The 22158-nt window shown below is 40.1% G+C and overlaps 1 protein-coding gene across 1 annotated transcript in view; it reads left to right on the plus strand.

Annotated features, from left to right (window-relative positions):
• Positions 1–22158, plus strand: part of LOC102987600 (peptidyl-prolyl cis-trans isomerase FKBP4-like) — a 54741-nt gene that overhangs the window by 30327 nt on the left and 2256 nt on the right. Inside the window, 3 exon segments of the mRNA XM_024130785.1 lie at positions 8368–8438; positions 10183–10305; positions 10455–10629. Coding sequence (XP_023986553.1) covers positions 8368–8438; positions 10183–10305; positions 10455–10629 — 369 coding nt within the window.

The following is a 22158-nucleotide window of genomic DNA, read 5'->3' on the forward strand; positions in this document are numbered from 1 at the left end:
TGCCGATGCAGGGGACGCGGGTTCGTGCCCCGGTCCGGGAAGATCCCACGTGCCGTGGAGCGGCTGGGCCCGTGAGCCGTGGCCGCTGAGCTGCGCGTCCGGAGCCTGTGCTCCGCAACGGGAGGGGCCACAACAGTGAGAGGCCCGCGTACTGCAAAAAAAAAAAAAAAAAAAAGTAATAGCCTGGGAAAGGACTTGATTTTCTCACCCCACTTCTATAACTAACATATTGTGACTTTTGTAAAATCATTAAACTTCTCTAAACCTTAACTTCCACTATCTCTTGGATAAGAAGTTTTTAACACAGTGGCCTCTGAAGTCCTTCAAACATTAATTTTTCATTGATTTATGTGTCTTTGATACCTGCTGCAGGATATGACCTCAGGACCACAGCCAAGTATGTAAAGGCAAATAATTTATCTTCCTTTTCTGGGAAATGTCAGTGTCTCCTTAGGATTTTCTTGTCCTGATCAATGGCACCATCATCCTCTCAGGGTCTGACTGTTCCAGACCCAATTTTGCTCTTGTCCAGATTCGCTGGCCCATGGTTTTCAGATGTCCCTCCAGGACGAGCGTCTGGCACCAGCATATTCTTGTAACTAGAGAGGAGGCTCTGATCTCCCTGCAGAGAGGCTCACGGAGCGCTATTTCCTTCACAGTCGAGGCCAGTCCGCAGAGCACCACCTGCTCCTAGACCTCAGCTTGCTTGAGAGGCACTCTAGGTGTGCTTTGTCCAATGCCCCTCACTGCACACCTGTAACCTCCCACCTGGGTTCTCTTGTTGCTCCCCAAGCAGGAGAAGACGAGGACCACGTGAAGCCCACGCACGTGCACTGGCTCACCCAGCGGGCCCGAGGCAGGTGGGCAGGTAGGGAGGGAGGCGTCTCGAACCCCGAGCCCCAGGCACCATCTCAGGGTCCTGGGACCCGACTTCCCAAAGGCGGCCCGAGGGCAGGGGAATCAACGCCCTGTGGGATGAACCTGGACCAGTAAGAGAAGAGGGAGAGCATGTGGCTGGCAGATAAAGTCGACTTGGTTCCCTCCACCCCCCGCCCAATCAGACCCCTGAAGTCAAAGTGATGCCATACAGCCTTTCCAGAAATGTCCCGGGTGACTGAGTAACCATCTGTGCTTCCTGTAAAGCTGTGGTCACCTGGCATTTGATCTTTTCCCCTCCTTGTCTATCTTTCTATTTTCCCTCATTTTTCCTTCTCTGAGAATTCATGCCCAAGGAAAGAGTTACCATGCAAGTTTTGCCTCAAGCTTCTACTTTCTAGGAAAATCAGGCTTAGACAGATAGGCAGTAAGCCTCTGTCCCTCTCTGACCCTCAACCCAGTCAGTCAATTATTCAATCACTAAGTTCTGGTTACTTTTCCTTGTAATATCATTCTCTTTCATTCTTTCGTTTGCTTCTTTGGAGTCACCATCTTAGCCCCTGCCCTTACCACCTTACACCTGGAATACTACCAAAAAGATCTCTTAACTAGCTGTATTAGTCAGAGTTCTCCAGAGAAAAAGAACCAGTAGGATATGTAGTTCCAGTCTGAAGCCTGGCAGGCTCAAGACAAAGGAAGGGCTGATGTTTCAGTTAGACTGAAAAGACAAGAAAAACTGATGTCCCAGCTGAAGGTAATCAAGCTGGAGGCTATTTCCTCTTACAGAAGCGTCAGCTTTTTTTTGGTCTATTCAGACCTTCAACTGATTGGACGAGGCCCACCCATATCTGTTTAGTCAGTCTGCAAATTCAAATGTTAACCTCATCCAGAAACACCCTCACAGGCACATCCAGAATAATGTTTCACCAAATGTTTGGGTACCCCATGATCTAGTCAAGTTGACACATAAAATTAACCATCACACTTGTATTTTCCCCTCCATTCTCTGATCCCCTAAATCTTCTGCACGCTATAGCTAGTTTAATCTTCTCAAAGACCCCATCTCCATCTTTCCAGTAGACTTTAGCAACTCCTCTTTATTTTTAGTAGAATGCCCAAATACCTTTTCCTGGGATAGAAGATTCTTCATTTTATTTCTCCTACTAATTGACACAACCTATCCCATCATTCCTGTTCGTTTTTTCTTAGTTCTAGAGTTACTCATTGAATACTCATTTTTATCTCATGAACGAGCTACACCTCTGCATCATTGTACACATCAACCTTTCTCTTGGATGTTCCTTCTCACTGTCTATTTCATCTAACCTCCCACAGAATGTAAGCTCCTTAAGGACAGAGGCCATATCTATCTTGTGCCCCCTTATACAGGGCTAAGCATTCGTACTGTGCGGGATAATGACCCTCTGCCTTGAAACCTTGTGTGGACCCAAACCATAGGGAAATAAGACATGGGAAAATGTAACCTGGCACAGCACTGATTTCCTTACATGGTGATAAGGTGGACCCTGCAATGCCAGTGTGGCTCCTTATAACCCATAACACCACAAAAAGTGCTCATCTGACTTGATGGATTTCTCATTTTCTGTGAGCTGAAGATCAGCAACCTCTTCTTTGGAGGCATAGGGAGCCTCTACCACTCATGTCTGTTCTCGGCCTCACGCCCAACGCTTGCCCTTCTAGTTTGCTGATATGGTAGCAGTTTGAAGTGAAGGCAACTAAACTAAGTCTAAGTAGTCATTCTCGCCTATCTTCAAACCTGGACCAAACTATGTGGTCTGCAATATTTCCAATACATAACCAATAAATATTTGTTAAATAAAGGAGGTAAAGTGAATGAATGAGGCCCCCATCTTCTCTAAAAGAACAGCTTAAATCCTAGTTCCTTCATGAAAGCTTTCCTTACTGCCTTTGTACTGTAGACCAAAGTGAGCTCCTCTAAATTCCTTTGCAAGTTTTGTGTGTGGCCCTTATTGGTCCTTAATGATTTGTTTCCTTGTATTGAAATCATTTCTTGAGGAATATGTCTTGTCTTGCCTATATAACTATACTACAAGCTGTTTGAAGACAAATCCATATTTTATACCTCTTTGTTTTCCCAGAGTTAATACAATGTTTGTACAAAATAAGTACTCAAATGCTTTTCTCCCTTTCTTTCCTTTTTCTTTCTTTCCTTCCTTCCTTCTCTGTCCTTCCTCCTTTCCTTTCCCCTCCCTCCCTCCCTCCCTCCCTTCCTTCCTTCCTTCTTTTAAAAATAGTGCCATGTAGTGACCCTGGAACTTAGGAATAATGGAGAGGTGGCGTTGACACAAACTTCATTTCTGAACTTCTATAAGCCACGCATATCTGGCTTATTATTATTCTTTTTAGGCTCTGCAGAACCACATGGAAAATTTGTAAGTAAGTTGGTAAAATAAGGCTGGTTGAATTTTGATGCATGAAAGAAAAGCAGGATGCTAAGAAATGCTGATTCCTTTCATATCACCCAAGAAGAGATTATTAACAACTAGAGAGAAACATAAAAAAAACTGAACTGTAAGCAAGGGAGTCATGGATGATTTTAATTCTTCATTAAATTTTATATTGTTTTGATATGTCTACAACTTAACAAGTGTTTCCTTCATAGTCAAAAAGACATCAAATGTTATTTTCAAAAGAAAGAAGTTTTAAATGAGTTTTTACTATGTGTCCTCAATCGTAATAAGCCTTTAGGGCAGAAGATACTCTGCAGATATACTTATTCCAATAAAGATGTTAAAAAAAAAAAGAAAAAAGAAAAGGAGGCTCCTAAAATGGTACAGATGAACTGGTTTGCAGGGCAGAAATAGAGACACAGATGTAGCAAACAAACAAACGTATGGACACCAAGTGGGGAAAGTGGCGGGGTGGTGGTAGGATGAATTGGGAGATTGGGATTGACATGTATACACTAATATGTATAAAATAGATAGCTAATAAGAACCTGCTGTATAACAAATAAATAAAATAAAATCCAAAATTTCAAAAAAAAAAAAGAAAGAAAAACTAAAACTATTAAAGAATCAAGGAGTCAGGATTCTTGGCATCTAGTCCCAGCATTCCTATGACTGAAGTCAATATCTGGGGCCATGATTCTTTCTTATTTGAGAAGAACTGAGTAATCTCACATCCAGCATCCTAATGGTTTGATTTTACTGTCTTTCTTTAGGATGATGAGGTAACGTCCACAATGCATACTATGAGTGTATTCTTTACCCTCAGTTCCTATTAGTTCTAAAATACTGGATTTGATTTTGCACGTTAGGATCTAGGAGAATAATTTAGAAATTCTCTGATTAGGAGCCAACTTCCCAGAACAACATGGAATAAACAGTTGTTGTCATTTCTTAGTGTTATCCTATTTGGAGGTGAGAATTATATTTAATATTGATGTATATGAATGAGTTTTAACTGAAGTACTCTCTCTTTTTTTTTTTTTTTGCGGTACGCGGGTCTCTCACCGTTGTGGCCTCTCCCGTTGCGGAGCACAGGCTCTGGACGCACAGGCTCAGCGGCCATGGCTCATGAGCCCAGCCGCTCCGCAGCATGTGGGATCCTCCCGGACCGGGGCACGAACCCGCGTCCCCCGCATCGGCAGGCGGACTCCCAACCACTGCGCCACCAGGGAAGCCCTGAAGTACTCTCTTGGTTAAAAAAAAAAAAAAAAAAAGATTTTTCAGTGTTCTTTGTATGATACTGTTAAAGACCTATGAATTAGCATTATAATATCTAAGACCTTATGGTCCTGGGAGTCAACTGATGACTCATGCTCTGTAACAAACAGATGATACTAATAAAACATCATTTCCTAGGAGTTGTACATACTGAAGCAACATACGGTCAGAATGAACTGGAATTAAAAATTAGCAATGAGAATGTGGGTTCACAGCTCCCAGAAAAGCAGTGCCAGAGATGTTCTAACTCAGTTCTCCTTGTGTCTGGATGAATTTTCCAAGACTCATATCAGACTTGCGGAGGACTTCAAAGTTAGGCGTGTTCTTCAGTGACTGCAGCATGCGTAAGATTAACTGGAATTGCTCATGAAAGCTGAATTAGAAAGGCAATATTTACAATTCCATCAGTGTGGTAAGCAGAACAACGGCTTCCCAAAGATGTCCGCATGCTAATCCTTGGATCCCGTGACTACGTTATGTTACAAGGCGAGGGGGATCAAGGTTGCCGATGGAATTAAGATTGCTAATAATTGACTTTGAGATGGGGGGGCCGTCCTGGATTATCTGGGTGAACCCAAGGCAATAATAAGCCTCCTTACAAGTGAGGGAGGGAGTGAGAATAGTAAGCATCAGGGCAATGTGACGTCACAAATACCTGACCGGCCATCCCTGGCTTTGAAGATGGAAGAGGCCATGAGCCAAGGAATGTGGGCAGCTCTCGAAGGTGGAAAAAAGGCAAGAAAATGGATTCTTTCCTAAAGACTCCAGAAAGAAACACAGCCCTTCCAACACATGGATTTTAGCCCTCTTAAGGCCCATTTTGACTTTTGACTTTGGAACTGTAAAATTTTTACTTGTGATGGTTTAACCCTGTAAGTTTGTGGTAATTTGTTAGAGCGATAATAAACTAACATAATCAGCAAATATTTGAAATCTCTGAATCCCTTTCTTTGAATACACATTTTTTATTTGCTACTACATAACTGTTGAACTCATGTTACGTATTTGTCTGCAAAACTTGCCACACTTGTTGAAGAACAGGGATGTGATTTGTTTTTGTATCCTTGGCAACTAATGCTTATCCTGGTTCACAGAAGTCACATAAACTAGTAGCCTTTTGCTTATCTCACATGGCAACAGTATGTCATCTGTCAGCTGACGATCACACACAGCTCCATCCTTATGGGACTTGAGAATCTCTACCAGCGAACTTCTGTGTAATAGTTCATCTCAAGCATCACCTCATTTCTCTCTGGTTTTTACTCTCATCATAGAATTTTAGAGCTGGACATGCTAAATTGTGTCCACTGCCCTCATTTTAGATTAGGGCTCTGAGGCACAGATTGGCGAATTGTTCTTTTCATCATCGGTTCTACGAAGTATTAGATCGTGAATCAGTCTTCTTTGTAAAACAAAATGCTGATTTTATGCATTAAGACATATCTCAACTGGCAAGTGAGAGAACACTAATGATATTTCAGGTCTGGACAGCAAACTGTCAAAATGACCTAATGAATATTAATAAAATCACAACCTTTTCATCAAAAAGGAGCAGCCCATGAAATTTTACGAATGTGATATGGCCAAGTGCCACTTGTCTAGAGTAAGTATTTATATAGAAAAGAAGTAAGAGGACATTATATATAATTTGGTTATTATATAACGAATCGTCTTCCAGGTGATTTGGTTTAAAATATACAGTATTTACTTTCAAAACTAAACTATTGTGCCACTTTCTCTGAGTCAATCTTCGAGCTGTAGAAAAACAGAAATTATCCTCAAATACCAACTGCTCGCCAGTGAATTATTTGAAAAAGACACGGGCTGTCTAAACTTACCATCAAAAAATGCCTTCAAGATGAAGTGTGTCCTGTCGCTGTAAACCTCAAATAGAACTCTCTTATATTGGATATTTGTAGTCAATCTCGAATTCAATTTTCTGTTCTTGGGTTGAGTCAGGAAGAACAAAACAGATTCACTAGGTGTTTCGTGAGGTCAAAGATTGTTTTCTAAAAAATAAAATGACATGTGCAGCTGGTCTTAGAATGTTGTCATCAACTGGAAATGTGTACACATTTTCCTCCCTTCTTCCTCTCTCGTCTTAGACCCTTCCTTTCACCCTTGGCTACTTCCGTCTCTTCCCTCTTCACCCTTCTCCCTTTTTTATTACTGACCACGACTGAAGAGGGTCGAATTGACAGTTGTTGTGCTTTTAATAGTCAACCAATACCCCAAAACCAATTTGACCCTGAAACATGCTGACGTGGAAAAAGAGGGGAGCTGGGGAAATTGTTTTTGTTTAGATGGATGAGGAAGATTGTTTTGGGTTTTGTTTTTTAAAAAAAATTTAGAGAATTTTTTTCTGCTCTTCCACATTCTCACCATCAGAATGTTCTCACCTTCTATAGAGAGAGCTAGTTACCTTACATAACTGATTTTATTAGTGTTTTTGTGTTTTCATATAATAATTAACTAATAGTACTGATGACTTGCTTTTTAAATGAAGTGGACAATATTTCACTGCAATACTTTATTTACATCTATTCACTGTAATAGTTTAATTACCTTCAGAGCAAAAGAAATTCCAGCAGATTTCAGATAGACCACAAATATATAACAGATAAAAATCTAGGTATTCAGAGCCAAATTCAGTGGGGGAAGAAGCAACCCTCAAAGTTAAAATAAAAGAATCATGCTTTGGAGTTGCCATCAAGGTCAGGTAGCCATCAAGGTCATCCAGTCAAACTGCACTGGTTTGCAATTTAAAAAACTGGGGCCCATAAAACTTAAATGAGGAGCCCAAAGCTACAAAATTAGTTGCAGGCAGAAATGGAACTGAGGTCTGTCCGTCTCACTCTCAGGTCAGTGAAATGTTCATTGCAGAATATTAATCGTGGTCTTGGCTGCTGTGGCGCGGAAGCAAGTGTCCTTAGGTTCACTGCGAACAGGAAGAGAGATTTGCAATCCCTCAGAATGCAACTGCAGAGGAACGCACACATCGTATCATGGTTCCAGCACAGTTTTATTCAACTTTGGATGTTCCAATCATCCAGTGAAATCCCCTGATATAGTCTTAAAGGCATGAAAATTCCACCCTCAATCATGGGAAAAAGCTGCAGAAAAACTATTATCTACATGATTTCTGAACATTCCCAAATATGGCCTGGCTATTTGAAGAATAGAAAAACTGAAAGGAATTGGGGCTAAATAGGAAGTCCAAGGATCCAGTCGCCTATCGACTGCTAAATTCAAGTTAGAAGTTTATGATGACTCTTGGTGCCATTTCCATGCAGAAAAGGGGCTTCTTAATTCTTTAGTCTGTCTATGTACAAGTGCTCAGGTGATAACAGATGGGACTGCTTTGTGGGGGGGGGTCTCCCTGTGACTTTTTCTCATCTCATGTATCAGTTACTCAAGCTATGCTCCTGGCTATATAGACACCAGATATGCATTTCATACAGATAAAAGGACTAGAGGTAGCCACTGGCTCTGACCCACTGTGACCCCTGGCACTGGAGTCTCTCCGACAATGGCATATAGTAGGACACATCATTTTTTTTCTCTAAAGAGCTAGATAGTAACTATTCTAGGCATTGCAGTCTATATAGTCTCTATCAAAATTACTTAACTCTGCCCACGTAGTAAAAGACCAGACCTAGACAGTAAGTGAATGAATGAGTGCAGTGGTGTGCCAATCAAACTTGATTTATGGACCTGAAACTCGAATTTCAAATACTTCTCAAGTGTCATGAAATATTCTTCTTCTTTTGATTTATTTTAGCCATTGAACAATAGAGAAACAATGCTCAGCCCCAAGGCCGTCCAAAAACAGGCAGTAGCCGGATTTGGCCGGTAAGCCACTGTTTGCCAACCCCAGCAGAAAGGGACATTTTGCAATTTGTATTGGGTAATTATTTTCTGTGCTGTAATCCAAATATCTCACCGGCGCTTCAACAATTCCACACCATCCTGAACTCGTCTGTGCTTTGAGCACCCACATCTTTATTTTCTGGGGTGACATATGATCAGAATCAAGAAGTAACTCCCAAGGCTTGGATGTCTGAGATTTGGTGGAGAAATCCCACTCTCACTTTGGAGTTTAGTGATTCACTCCGACAATTAAACTCCTGGAGCTGGTCTATTCAGAGGGGGTATCCTGAAGAATCATCCTGGGGGCTGCATCATCTGGTTCCCAGAGGCCCCTCCCCCAGCAAAACACCCATCTGAAGTCAATGCTATAGTAAATCCCAATCATATATAATGTAAGGAAGAATACAAATGGGGATATAGCAGTGCTAAAGTTAACGTATCACTTACAGGGAATTCCCTGCCAGTCCAGCGGTTAGGACTCAGCACTCTCACTGCCGAGGGCATGGGTTCGATACCTGGTCAGGGAACTAAGATCCCACAAGCTGCAAGGTGCAGCCAAAATAATAATAATGATGATAATAATAAATAAAACTAGACTCTTTAAAAAAACATATTATCACCTACAAGTTTCTGGAAAGGCCATCAGACCATAGGTTAGTCATTTGTAAAAAATATGTAGTGTAAAGAACTATGATATAGAACTTAAAATAGCAATCCCCCAAATTTCTGTTTGGGACTATTAAAATATAATCATTATTTTGATTTTTTTCACCAGTGATTATGACAAGCGGAAAAATGAAATAATATCTGTCTTTCTAATTTCTCTTTGCTCTTTGACCTTCTGAAGGGTGGACTGTAAACTGTTTTTCTTTTTAAAGCAAGTTTTATGCCCATTTGTAAGTTCATTTCAACACTTTTTTTTTGGCCCCGTGGTCTGTGGGATCTTAGTTCCCCGACCAGGGGTGGAACCCGTGCCCCCTACGATGGAAGCGCAGAGTCCTAACCACTGGACCACCGGGGAAGTCCCTGTAAATGTTGCTTTCAATTCAGATTGAACACCTATTCTGTCAGGCACCTACACACTGCAGACACAAAAGTGACTAAAGTATCTATCCATGGGCTCTTCAAGTTGTTCAGAATCTACATAGAACACAGACATGCCTTGTTCCAGTCATGCCAATATGAACTGAGCTGAGTGACTGCCCCAGACATTCCAGATCTCCTGTCCCTCTCTGGTCCTACCAGCCCCAGCCCTATGGCCTCAGCATTTCTACTGTGCTCCACGGATTCTTTCCCTCAGTGTCTCCAACTCTCTGTGAGTGTCATGAATTCCCAAAACCAATGTCATAAGGAGGAAGATTTAGCTGGGAAGGGTCCCAGGGGACCTAGGGCCTGTTCTAAACTGATGGCTTAGCACACACTCCCCATATTTATCCAAAGCACCAAAATAACACCCTACGAGGAGAGAACACAGAACAGGTGTTAAGATAATAAATGTTACTACCCAGCAACTCTTACCTGAACTAGCATATTTATGCAAGCAGGGGCTGAGTTTGGCGGATTCAACTCATTTCAAGGTAGACAAACCTTTACTGCAGTTCCAATAAGATGCCCATTGAAATCATACCCTGAACTGAAACACATAAAGCATAAAGACCTAGATTCAGGGGACTCAACTTTCTAGATTTTTCTGAACAAGGAGTCTATTCTCATTTTGTTCTCACAGCAATCACCACGCTGGCCCCCAGCAGAAGCCCAGGACTCTACTTTTGACACGTCGTAAGCTACCTTTAGGAACAGACAGCTTTCCAGCAGCTACAGAGGAGAAACTTTCTCCTCACTCTCCTGAGTGAGCACTTGCACAGAATACTCTGAACTCAAAAGGAAAAAATACCCCATTATTTTTTGAAGTCAATAGTGTGTTTGCTTCTTATAAAAGCTGCAGTAAATCCTTCGGAGAAATGAATGTTACTTTATTTTACCAAACCTGTGGGTTAGGTCAGGTGTAGCGAGAACTGTGAAAGGGAAATCTGCCTTTCGCACCCCTCACCCTCCTCTCCGGGTTCCTCTCATCACTGGCAGCCCTGCTCCTCGAAAGCAGGGGCCCCCAACCCCCGGGCTGTGGACTGGTACAGGTCCATGTCCTGTTAGGCACCGGGCCGCACAGCAGGAGGTGCGCGGTGGGCGGGCGAGCGAAGCCTCACCTGCCGCTCCCCGTCGCTCCCCGTCACTCACCATCACTCGCATTACCGCCTGAGCCATCCCACGCCTGCGCCCCGCGCCATCCGCGGCAAAATTGTCTTCCGTGAAACCGGTCCCTGGTGACAAAAATGTTGGGGACCGCTGCTCTAAAGAACTTAGCACTTCACGCTGCTCTTCTCCAGCCAAGCAAAGCACTGCCAGCCCTTAAGAGAAGGATGGCCCTAGATGGGCTCCCTGAAATTGAAAGTCAGAGCTGACTTTGCTTCTGATAATATTGTTCTCACCCTATCCTAGAAAGAAAGAAAGAAAGAAAGAAAGAAAGTTAATGCTACAAATACCTAGCAATGCAGAATAAAATACAGTTAAGTCCTCTACATACAAAATGAGTTCCATTTCGAGAGCATGTTCGTAAGTCCAACTTGCTCGTAAGTCCAACAAAGTTAGCCTAGGTACCCAACTAACACAGTTGGCTCTATAGTACTGTACTGTAATAGGTTTAAAATACTTTTCACACAAATAATGCATAAAAAGCAAACAAACACAAAAAATAAAGAAAACATTTTTCATCTTACAGTACGGTACCTTGAAAAGTACGCCAGACACATGAACTAACTTACGTGATTGGATGTTCGAGCGCACGTTCCCATCTTTGAAAGTTCTCAACTTGAAGGTTCGTATGTAGGGGACTTATTGTAAAATGTAACAGACATCCTTTGAAATGCAAAGCTAACCTGTGGAAGAAAAGTTAGGGAAATCATCAGCAATGAAAAACAAGAAGGAAAAAGGAAACCAGAATGATTAATGAAACGGGCTGGTGGCCCAGAGTATTTTTCATTCCTTGTGCTTTTTAAAGATTAACTTTAAATTGTGTTTACTCAGCTATCTATGTTGATATTCTATAGGTAATCACTGAAAAGTTAAAATAAAGTATGTATCTTCTAGTGGGATAAGTTGAATTAGAACAAAAAAAACCTCATTGCTCCATAAGCAATAAAGAAAGAAGAAAAAGGCATATTTTTTTAAAAAACACACATTTAAAGGGGAAAATTCAATATATATGCATAATCATAATAAAAACCAATGGGTTAAATTTGTCAAAGGGCAAAGATTTTCAGATTGGAATTAAAGAAAAAAAGGCAGCTACATGCTGTTTCTGAAAGATACATGTAAACAAAAAGAATGAGAAAAATTTAAACAAAGCATAGAAAAAGACTTACAGGTATACATTTTTTTAAAGGATATGCAAGATATACACAGAAAAAGATACACTAACTAAAAAAAGTTAAAATAGTTATATTAATTTCAAACAAAACAGACATTAAGGCAAAAAAGGTTTTGAAGGGTAAAATGTAATATAATGAAAACAGGTCTAGTTGCAATTTAGGCTACATACTGTATGATTTCAACTATACGACATTCTGGGGAATTTCCTGGTGGTCCAGTGGTTAGGACTCATCACTTCCACTACAGGGGGCACAGGTTTAATTCCGGGTCAGGGAACTAAGATCCTGAATGCCACACAGCGTGGCCAAAAAAACAAAAAACACAAAACTGAATCACCATGTGCTGTACACCTGAAACTAACACAACATTGTAAATCAACTATACTTCAATAAATTAAATTTTTAAAAATTAAAATTAAAAAACAAAAAAACCTATATAACATTCTGTAAAAGGTAAATCTATAGAGACAGTAAAAAAAATTATAATGATGGATACGCGTCATTATACATTTGTCTAAACCCATAGACTATACAACACCAGGAATGGACCCTAATGTAAACTATGGACTTTGGGTGATTATGATGTGTCAGTGGAGGTTCATTGGTTGCAACAAATGTCTCTGGTGAGTGTGATGTTGATAATAGGGGAGGCTATGCATGTGTGTAGGTAAAGGGTATATGAGAAATTGCTGTACCTCCTGCTCAGTTATGCTGTGAACCCAACACTGTTCTAAAAAAAAAAGATCTGTTAACCTAGAAATCAAAAGAACAAATTTTAACCACTATATCATTTCACATTCATCAGAATGACAAATGTTAAAAAAAAAAACCAACAATGCCACATGTTACCAAGGAAAGCTTCTATTGGCAGTGGGTGTGAATAGCAAGGAATTGGAAACAAGGAATTGGAACAATGTTCATCAACAGACAAATGGATACATATATTTTATTTTGGTGAATGTGTTCCCATTCAACAATAAAACAAATGACCTAGTCCTATATATTAGTACGGTTGATTCTCACAAGCATAATACCAAGTTACAGAAGAATACAGTACAATTTTATTCATATAAAGTTTAAAGATGTGCAAAATGGTTACATATTTTTAGCAGTACTTATATATGTCACAATGAAGTTGGGGAAGAAACACAAACAGCCAGTGCAGTACTGGTAAGTTTTGTTTCCTAAACTGGATGATCTGGACAAGAATATTTATGTATTAGTTTTTATACTGGTTGGCATGTTTCATTTCACATTATTAATTTTCTGTATATTATATATACAAACTGAAATATATATGTATTTACATATTTTTATAATATATCTTTTAAGTAAATAAATGAAAAATTTAAATGTCAATATATTGATTTGCCTTAAAAATCATTACTGTATTTTTAAACCAGAGAAGAATTTTGGAAATGTAATCTGGAAACAAAACCTCCTTTGGCTTTAGATTATGCTGCTCATGTTCTCTATCTTTCTGACTTGTAATCAGAGGCAAATCTGGACACGTGCATCTGAGTTTTCCACTGTGCACGTGTAATTACTACCGAACCACTTCTACCCTCTGATGGGCTCTAAATGCATTGCCTAACGCTCATTGCTTAGTGGGCTTACTTTCTAAATTGTTTCCTCCAACTGATCCTCTTAGAGTCAAGGACACAGAGTCTAAAAACGAAATAACCAGGAACTTTCCTGGTGGTGCAGTGATTAAAAAATTCGCCTGCCAATGCAGGGGACATGGTTTCAAGCCCTGGTCCGGGAAGACCCCCACATGCCGTGGAACGACTAAGCCCGTGCGCCACAGGTACTGAGCCTGCGCTCTATAGAGCCCGCGAGCCGCAACTACTGAGCCCGCGTGCCGCACTACTGAAGCCTGCGTGCCGCACTACTGAAGCCTGCGTGCCTAGAGCCCAAGCTCTGCAACAAGAGAAGCCACGGCAATGAGAAGCCCACGCACCGCAACGAAGACCCAACACAGCCAAAAATAAATAAATAAATAAAATTGAATCTTAAAGAAAAAAAAGAAGAAATATCCAAACATTCTCCACTTGAGCACTTCCAGGGCCAAGTCAATCCTTCCAATTTTTCTCTCACCCCCCCCGCCCCTCTCCTCTCTCTCTCTGTCCCCTTTTCTTCACATAGCAAAAGGAATGCAGAAACAGGAGCTCTGCAGCCCTGGTCTCCAACAAGCCCTTCTCCAGGATTGCAGTCATTAGCGCATCTGCCTCAGATTTTACTGTTTTAGGTCTCTAGGAGCAAGCTGATTGCTGGATGCTTCAGGATCTCACCCAAAAAATTAATCACAATTCACTGCTATATACAGAATTTAAAGTTGTTGTTTCTCCCATAAACGATCATCTCTTTTTCCAATAAGTTTACACAAATTGAAGTTTTTTATTATTTTCCAGGCTGGTTCAGACATATTATGATTCAGTGAGTCGTTTGCTCACTGCCATACCTCCTCAATGGGCCTGCATTGTGGAGCAGGCCGTGCAAGCCTAATTAGTCCTACTGGAAGTTCGAGGATGCATACTGACTTCTGGGATGTCTCACTGTAGCATCTTGTCACATTTTTCTATGCCGGAAGTAGGAAAGTAACTTATGTATTCTACTCTTTTCCATGATCAGGAAAATGGCAACAGGCCCAATTCTGTTAAGATACCTGAATTTAAGTAGAGTCACGGATGAAAACAAACTTTTGGTTACCAGGGGATGGGAGGGGAGGGAGGAATTGGGAGATTGGGATTGACACATACACACGACTATATATATATATATATATATATATATATATATATATATAATAGATCACTAATGAGAACATGCTGTATAGCACAGGGAACTCTACTCAACACTCTGTAATGGCCTATACTCATATAGGCCAAAAGAATCTAAAAAGGAGTGGATATATGTACAACTGATTCACTTTGCTGTACACCTGAAACTAACACAACATTGTAAATCAACTAGACTCCAATAAAAATGTTTTTGAAAGACACCTGAATTTATTACAAGTTTCCCAACTAATCTGATAGAAATATTCACGATATGTGCAAACCTATAGCTATTTTTGCAACCTTGTTTGTCAAACTGTATTGCCGTGTTTGCAACATTTGAAAAAAAATGCAAAGAATTAAAATTTTGATTATCTCACTCATATATTACCTGTATAATAAAAAAGAAAGAAAGAGAGGAAATCCACTGGATTTAAATCCACTTAAATTGAAATACAGCATGATCATTTCAAGCAGAAATCAAGTTTTGTTTTTTAAAGATGGAAAAGCACTTCAAAAATGTTGAAACCTCAATTTTCTTTCTGCAGTGTATACATGAAAAATGCTTACTGGTAATTAACAGCAAAATTTCAAGAAAAATTTTATGTCAGCCTTTGCAAAAGTAAGATTTACAAGATAGAATCAGGTAAGGAAGGACTAGGAGAAATTAGCCATATCAAGCAGCTACTAATTAATTCAAGGACCAAATTATCCTGATCATTGCAAATTACCAACCCTTCAGAAAAGGTGAAACCAAAGAACTTCATAAATTGCCTCAGTTGTTAACAGTGGGATCGGACATTTGAACAAGCTTGAGACAAGGGTGGGGCTTCCAGCCTGAGGAGAAATGTTGATATATCTCTTGGTATAGAGTTATTTTGATGGATTTTCATTTCCTTAAGAGTATAAGGGGACTTTCCTAGTGGTGCGGAGGTTAAAAATCCACCTGCCAATACAGGGGACACGGGTTCGAGGTCTGGTCTGGGAAGATCCCACATGCAGCGGAAAAACTAAGCCTGTGTGCCACAACTACTGAGCCCACATGCCACAACTACTGAAGCCCACGCGCCTAAAGCCCGTGCTCCGCAACAAGAGAAGCCACCACCATGAGAAGCGCACGCACCACTATGAGGAGTAGCCCCCGCTCACTGCAACTAGAGAAAGCCCGTGCACAGCAACGAAGACCCAATGCAGCCAAAAATAAATAAATAAATAAATTAATTCATTTTTAAAAAAAGAGAGCCAATTGCTCCACCTCCTATTTAAAAAAAAAAAAAAAGAGTATATAGCCTTAGACAATGAAGGTACTCTGATCTATGTGGTAAAATATTTATTATTATAATTTGTTTCAATTTCTTGGAATAAGCAGTTCTCTGAGAAGAGATGATGAATTATTTTAAGTAGTGGTTTGATGTCAAAATGGCTTAGTATTTATGGAAAATGAGGCTTGCCTTTCTCCTAACATAATTTTATTAGTAGCCCAATCATCTAGGCACCTCAGGATAGTGGTAAAATCTCTAGATATAAATATATTCGAGTTTATAATAAAAACCTTTATTTTATTTTTTGACAGTATATTTTTAATTTATTGAAACTTGTATGTATAAAACATGCCAGTAAAATAAAGAAACAACAAAACAAAGATTACACACAACAAAAAGTAGTGGATTAATTCTATTTAATTACATTAATTTTAAGGAAAAAATTTATACCAACATATCTTTCACAGTAATGAATAATATTATGTCACCTGAAAAATGAGTTCATCAAAAACTAGGTTTGTCACTTGGTGAGTGTCAAGCCAAGAGACACAACCAAACCAAAGATCGGGAAAAGGAAGGCTTTATTACTTGCAGCAAGAAAGGAGAATATCAGGGATCTTTCCTAAAAGCAGTGTCTCCAAAAATCTTTGTTTTATTGACATCTGATTGTTTTTTTCAATCAGGTTTTACATTTAGTACTATAACAGTCTCTGAGAGGTGTCTAAGCTTTCAGTCACTCACTTTGGCTGCAATAAATTTTTTGAAACACAAGACACCAATATGATCATGTCCCTCCCCTCAGCTGTGCTTTAAACACATTTAATCTGCTTCCCATTGCTAAAATAGAGGCTTAACCTTGCAGTGAGGTTGCAGCTTTACACATGCAGGTGTGTAAATAAAGGAGAAAATAAACTTTTTTTTTTCTATTAACTGCTCTGATCTTAAAAACTCCCATCCTGAGAGGTAACAAAGGAAAAAAGAATCTGATGAAGAAGAGGTGGTACATATACACAATGGAGTATTAGCCATAAAAAGGAACAGAACTGGGTAATCTGTAGAGACGTGGATGGACCTAGAGACTGTCATACAGAGTGAAGTAAGTCAGAAAGACAAATACCGTATATTAATTCATATATGTGGAATCGCAGCTGAACCAGTTTGCAAGGCAGCAATAGAGACACAGATGTAGAGAACAAACGTATGGACACAAAGGGGAAAAAGCAGCGGTGGGAGGTGAGATGAACTGGGAGATTGGGATGGACATATATACACTAATATGTATAAATAGATAACTAATAAGAACCTGCTGTATAAAAATAAATAAATAAAACAAAATTCAAATTTAAAAAATTAAAGATACTATTAAAACAAAACAAAACAAAGTATCCGAAAAGTCAAATGATGGGGAAATTTTGCTGCATGTCCATGTACGCGGTTTCCAGGCAACTCAGATTTTAGATGAGCCAGCTAAATGCCAAACCGGACTTTTATCTGTTCCCTTAACCTGCCTCCTGGGTGACAATCAAGTTTATGGAGGAAGTAGGGGTAACCCATGACATGCCGGGGGTGAAGGGGACCTGGGGATAAGGTTGCTTAAAACCCCTCAAGGTTCTTCGGGTCCTGGCTGGTCTGTGCCACGAAGTGGCTGCTCTGGGACTCTCTCAGCACTGAAAATGAGTGCTCTGCTCTCATCCATCTCCTCTACAGGTTCTTTGCTAGCCTCATCCATCCTCGGACCCCATACACTGTGCCTTCTTTGATCCATGCTGGGCTCTCCAGGTCCCCCAGCCTTTAGCACTGTCTCTTACCCTTAACGTAGCCTACGGGTGCTTCTGTGTCCCTTGCCTGTCACATCCCACCCCTAGGTCAATGACGCTCTAAGCTGACATGTACACATTTGTACATGAAAGGGCAGAAAAGAGAATGGTGCATTAATATTTTTTGAAATTGGATTGATACAATCGGTCCTGCTTAGTGCCTGGAGAGTTCTGAACAATGAGAGAGACTTCTGTCCTCTTCCCCTTAGTCGTCTCCTTCCCTTCTTTCCACAAGTGTTAAACCCCTTTTATGTGCCAAGTACTGTGCGCGGCACTGGATATAACAGTGAACAAAATCAAACATGTCTCATGTCATCACGGTGCTTGGAATAGTAATGGAGACGAGGAATCTATCACATAATCACCTAAGTGAAGTGAAATTATGTTTATGATAAGAACAGTAAATGGATGGTATTTGGAGCTGCAGCATCATGTAGCTGCGGGATGAGGTCTAGTTTGGAGATCAGGCAAGTTTTCCCTGAGGAAGCGGTGATAGAGATGCAATGGAAGACAGAATAGCTTTCAGAGAATGAAGTGGGAGAGGAAGAGTGTTCCAGAAGGAACAGTATGTGGTACTGAGCAGGAGACAGATGGGCCCTCAGGGCATATGGTTGGAGTTTGTCCCCTGTGGACCGATACTCCGAGAACAGACTATCAGGACAATTGAGAGAGGAGGCTGAGCCCTGCCCAGATAGAAGATAAAAGACCACATATTCTTCATTCTCGAAGTCAGGAGACGTCCCCGACTACACATGCGCAGAAAGGCTCCTAGGGGGTCAGAAGGGGAGTGATGCTAAGTGGCTTAATCTACCCACAGGCCTCTTCGGTAGAATCCACCTTGGCTAAGGGATGCATGCACGCACATGGGAATATCCTGAGATACACCAAACATGGACTCTGAACCAGGCAAATCAAAATGATTGCTCAAAGGAAACACGGAAGAAATGCCCCCAAAAAGTGATTCAAACTGCCATGAGGGTGAGACACCCTCTCTGAGCCCGCCCATGTGTCTATCCACACGTACTGCACTTCTTTTTTTCCTAATAAATACTTTACTTCTTTCACTACTTTCCGTCTTTGTGGGAATTCTTTTTCTGCCGGGGCCTTGTCACTGACCACTGGTCTAGTGGCTAGGATTCGGTGCTCTCACCGCCACGACCCAACCTCAATCACTGGCCAGGAACTGAAACCCTGCTTCAAGCCGCTGCAGGCCGAGGCCACCCAAGATCAGCAAGGGTTTCTGTTCAGAAGATACTCAGACATTGCATTTTTCCTCTCTAGCAATTTGTCTTTTTTTTTTTTTTAACGTCTAAACCCAGAAACATTATATATGTCATAGAGCAAATCCAAAATTGCAGACTTTCAAATTTGGTGGCCCAAACATACAAATCTTCTCCCTCTTGCACCGAGCTGATCTTCCTGTGCTATGCGGCTGCTTCCCACTAGCTATTGGTTTTACATTTGGTAGTGTATATATGTCCACGCCACTCTCTCACTTCGTCCCAGCTTCCCCTTCCCCCTCCCCATGTCCTCAAGTCCATTCTCTACATCTGCGTCTTTACTCCTGTCCTGGCCCTAGGTTCATCAGAACCATTTTTTTTTAAGATTCCTTATATATGTGTTAGCATACGGTATTTGTTTTTCTCTTTCTGACTTACTTTCATCTAATATTCTCTACCACGTGAAGCCATTTGCGGTGGAGGTGGGATAATGGGTTGGCAAAAAGCTCATCTCGAAATATGAAAATTTCTCGTTTGCTAGGAAATGATCCACTTTTACCTGACCGTCATATTCATGGTGTTAAACTTAATTTAAAAATAAATCTTCTAATTTATTTGTAAAAAATTTTTAAAAGAAAAGAAAAAAACTCAAAAAACAAATATACAAATCTTGATTAATATATAAATCTTGATAAGAAAAAGACAAGTTTGGGGGTCTTCTTTAGCTATAGTACTCAAGAGACACATAGAATTAGACATCTGGTTCTGACACAGATATCCCTCATCTTTACTCCTATAGGAATACATTAAAAATTGTGGAGAAGTAATAATGACATTAAATGCCCTCTATTTCCCATATTAATAATTGCACTGGGGGTTTTCTGAAATGGTAAATACACTTGCCACAATGAAGAGAGCAGACAACACGCAAGTGTCACAGAATGCCATAAGGGAAAGCTCTATTTAACAGTTAAAAATAAATTAGTTCCAACTGGTTTAGCTTGAATAAAACTATTGAAAAAAATATTTTACAACATCAATGGGATACTTGCAGGTATTAGATCTTCACTGGCTGCTTTGCTTTTAGTTAGGACCGCAGATGGTAAGTAGTAGGGAAAGCTGGTGGGGACTCTAAAATGCACTGTTTGTAGCAATGAAAATTGGACCAATTATATCCCCAATTCTTGACTGTTATGGCGGCTACAATCTCAGAATATCAAGGCAGAGAGAGAGGGTGCATTGTTCTGGGCAATATGCAGGTAAGGCGAGCTTCTTTGGTTTATACCGTGTCTTCAGGCAATTACTTTCTTGAAAGATAATTTTGGTAGGTCTGATTATTGTCAAAAACCCATTTTCAAGAGATTAAATTTCGTATGATCATAAATTGAATATTCAAATGGGATAAGCCTAATTGATTTTAGGGTACGTTGTCTTTTTGAGATAATATAACAGCTGCCAGTGTTGGCTCTGCTACTTAAAATGTATGATTAACGGAAGGATTCAAATGTTTACACATTTAAGCATCAAATGTTTAAACACCGGAGTTGGAAGTTAAAGATGTATTTAAATTAAGCAAAGACAATATCTTGGTAGTCCTGAGTGTCTCGTAAGTGAAAAAGTCATCCGTTAGCAGCATGAAATTTTAAGTGGTGACTTTTTCCTCTTAAGATAAGACAGTCCCTTTGATCTGTCTGTCATCTGATATGCCAGCTAGAAAGATGGGTTGGTCCCCTCCTCTTTCCTAGCTGTAAAGATGATCCCAAACTGAGAGCCCCTGACTGTCAGAATACACCTTCTCCATCTTTTCTGACACCGGGAAGATAAAATTGCTGATATCTGAAAAATGAAAGTGTGTTGTGATGTATCTTGTGCAGATCTTTGCATTAGTTGAGAGAGAGGCCGTTATGCTAAGGTAACAAATATTACACATCATTTTCACCCACAACTATTGGCCACAACTAGTCACAAAGTCCTGGGTAATCGCAAAGAGGCTGACAAATGTTAGCACTCTGTCTCCAGTACAATCCTTAACACACTCTTTAAGGACAAGACACCTTCCTTAAAGAAGGATGCCGGCAATAGTGTGTGTGTGTGTGTGTGTGTGTGTGTGTGTGTGTGTGTGTGTGTGTATGTTCACTTGCCCCTCTTGAATTACTCTCTCGTGGTGCCACAGAAATCAGGAACAAGGTTTAATAAAAGAAGACTAGTGCCTCGATGGTACTGCTGAAAGATAAAATGAGACATATTAACATTGCTAAGAGTTTATCTGAACAAACATCAGTGTGAATGGGGCAGTGCCAACCCGGAGGTGGTTAGCAGTACTCCACAGAGAGGAGCTGGGGCAAGGGTTTTGTGGAGAAAATGCAGAAGCAAAGTAAATAACTCATCTGACCTGCTACAGCTTCGCACTTGCATTATTTGGGAAAGCAGAGCTGGCGGGTTGCGATTGGTAGTTCTTGCCCTGCAGGCATTCACAGGAATTGCTGGTGGCTTACAGAGGCTGCTAAGGCATTAGACACCCTCATTCTAATGGTTTCCTTGTTTAATTAATTTAACAGTACGATTGGAAGGAATCTTAAAATGTCTGGACAAATACTTTTTAAAACATTCTTTTTTTTTAAATTGAAGTATAGTTGATTTACAATGCTGTGTTAGTTTCAGGTGTACAGCAAAATGATTAGTTATATATATATATATTCAGTTATGTATACATATACATAACTGAATATATATATATATATATATTCTTTTTCAGATTCTTTTCCCTTATAGGTTACTACAAAATACAGAGTATAGTTCCCTGAAAAAAAATTCTTAGTTTTGAAATAAGAAAAGAAAACTAGAATGTGCTCAAAATAAATAATCACACTTTATCTTATCTTCCCTTTTATAAATACACATATTTTATATGTTTATAAAAATTAGATTCAAAGTTCTCTACACCACACAAGCACATGGGTGTAATATTGAAAATCCCTACTTGGATAATGGAAATCCTTTTCCAGTAAGAATCATAATAAATGAGAATTCTGACATCAGCTTTTGTGGGTGGGAAAGCAGGTTGCATATTTTCTCCACGGTATTTAAAAAATGAATTAGAGCTTCTAGATACTCAAAAAATCCCAAATAAAATTCTCTGTGTGATTCTCTTCTTGTTTTTGCTTTAATTAACCCTATGGCTTTTCCTGAATCATCCTCTTT

The sequence above is a fragment of the Physeter macrocephalus genome, chromosome 9 (genome assembly GCF_002837175.3).
Source record: "Physeter macrocephalus isolate SW-GA chromosome 9, ASM283717v5, whole genome shotgun sequence".
NCBI lineage: Eukaryota > Metazoa > Chordata > Mammalia > Artiodactyla > Physeteridae > Physeter > Physeter macrocephalus.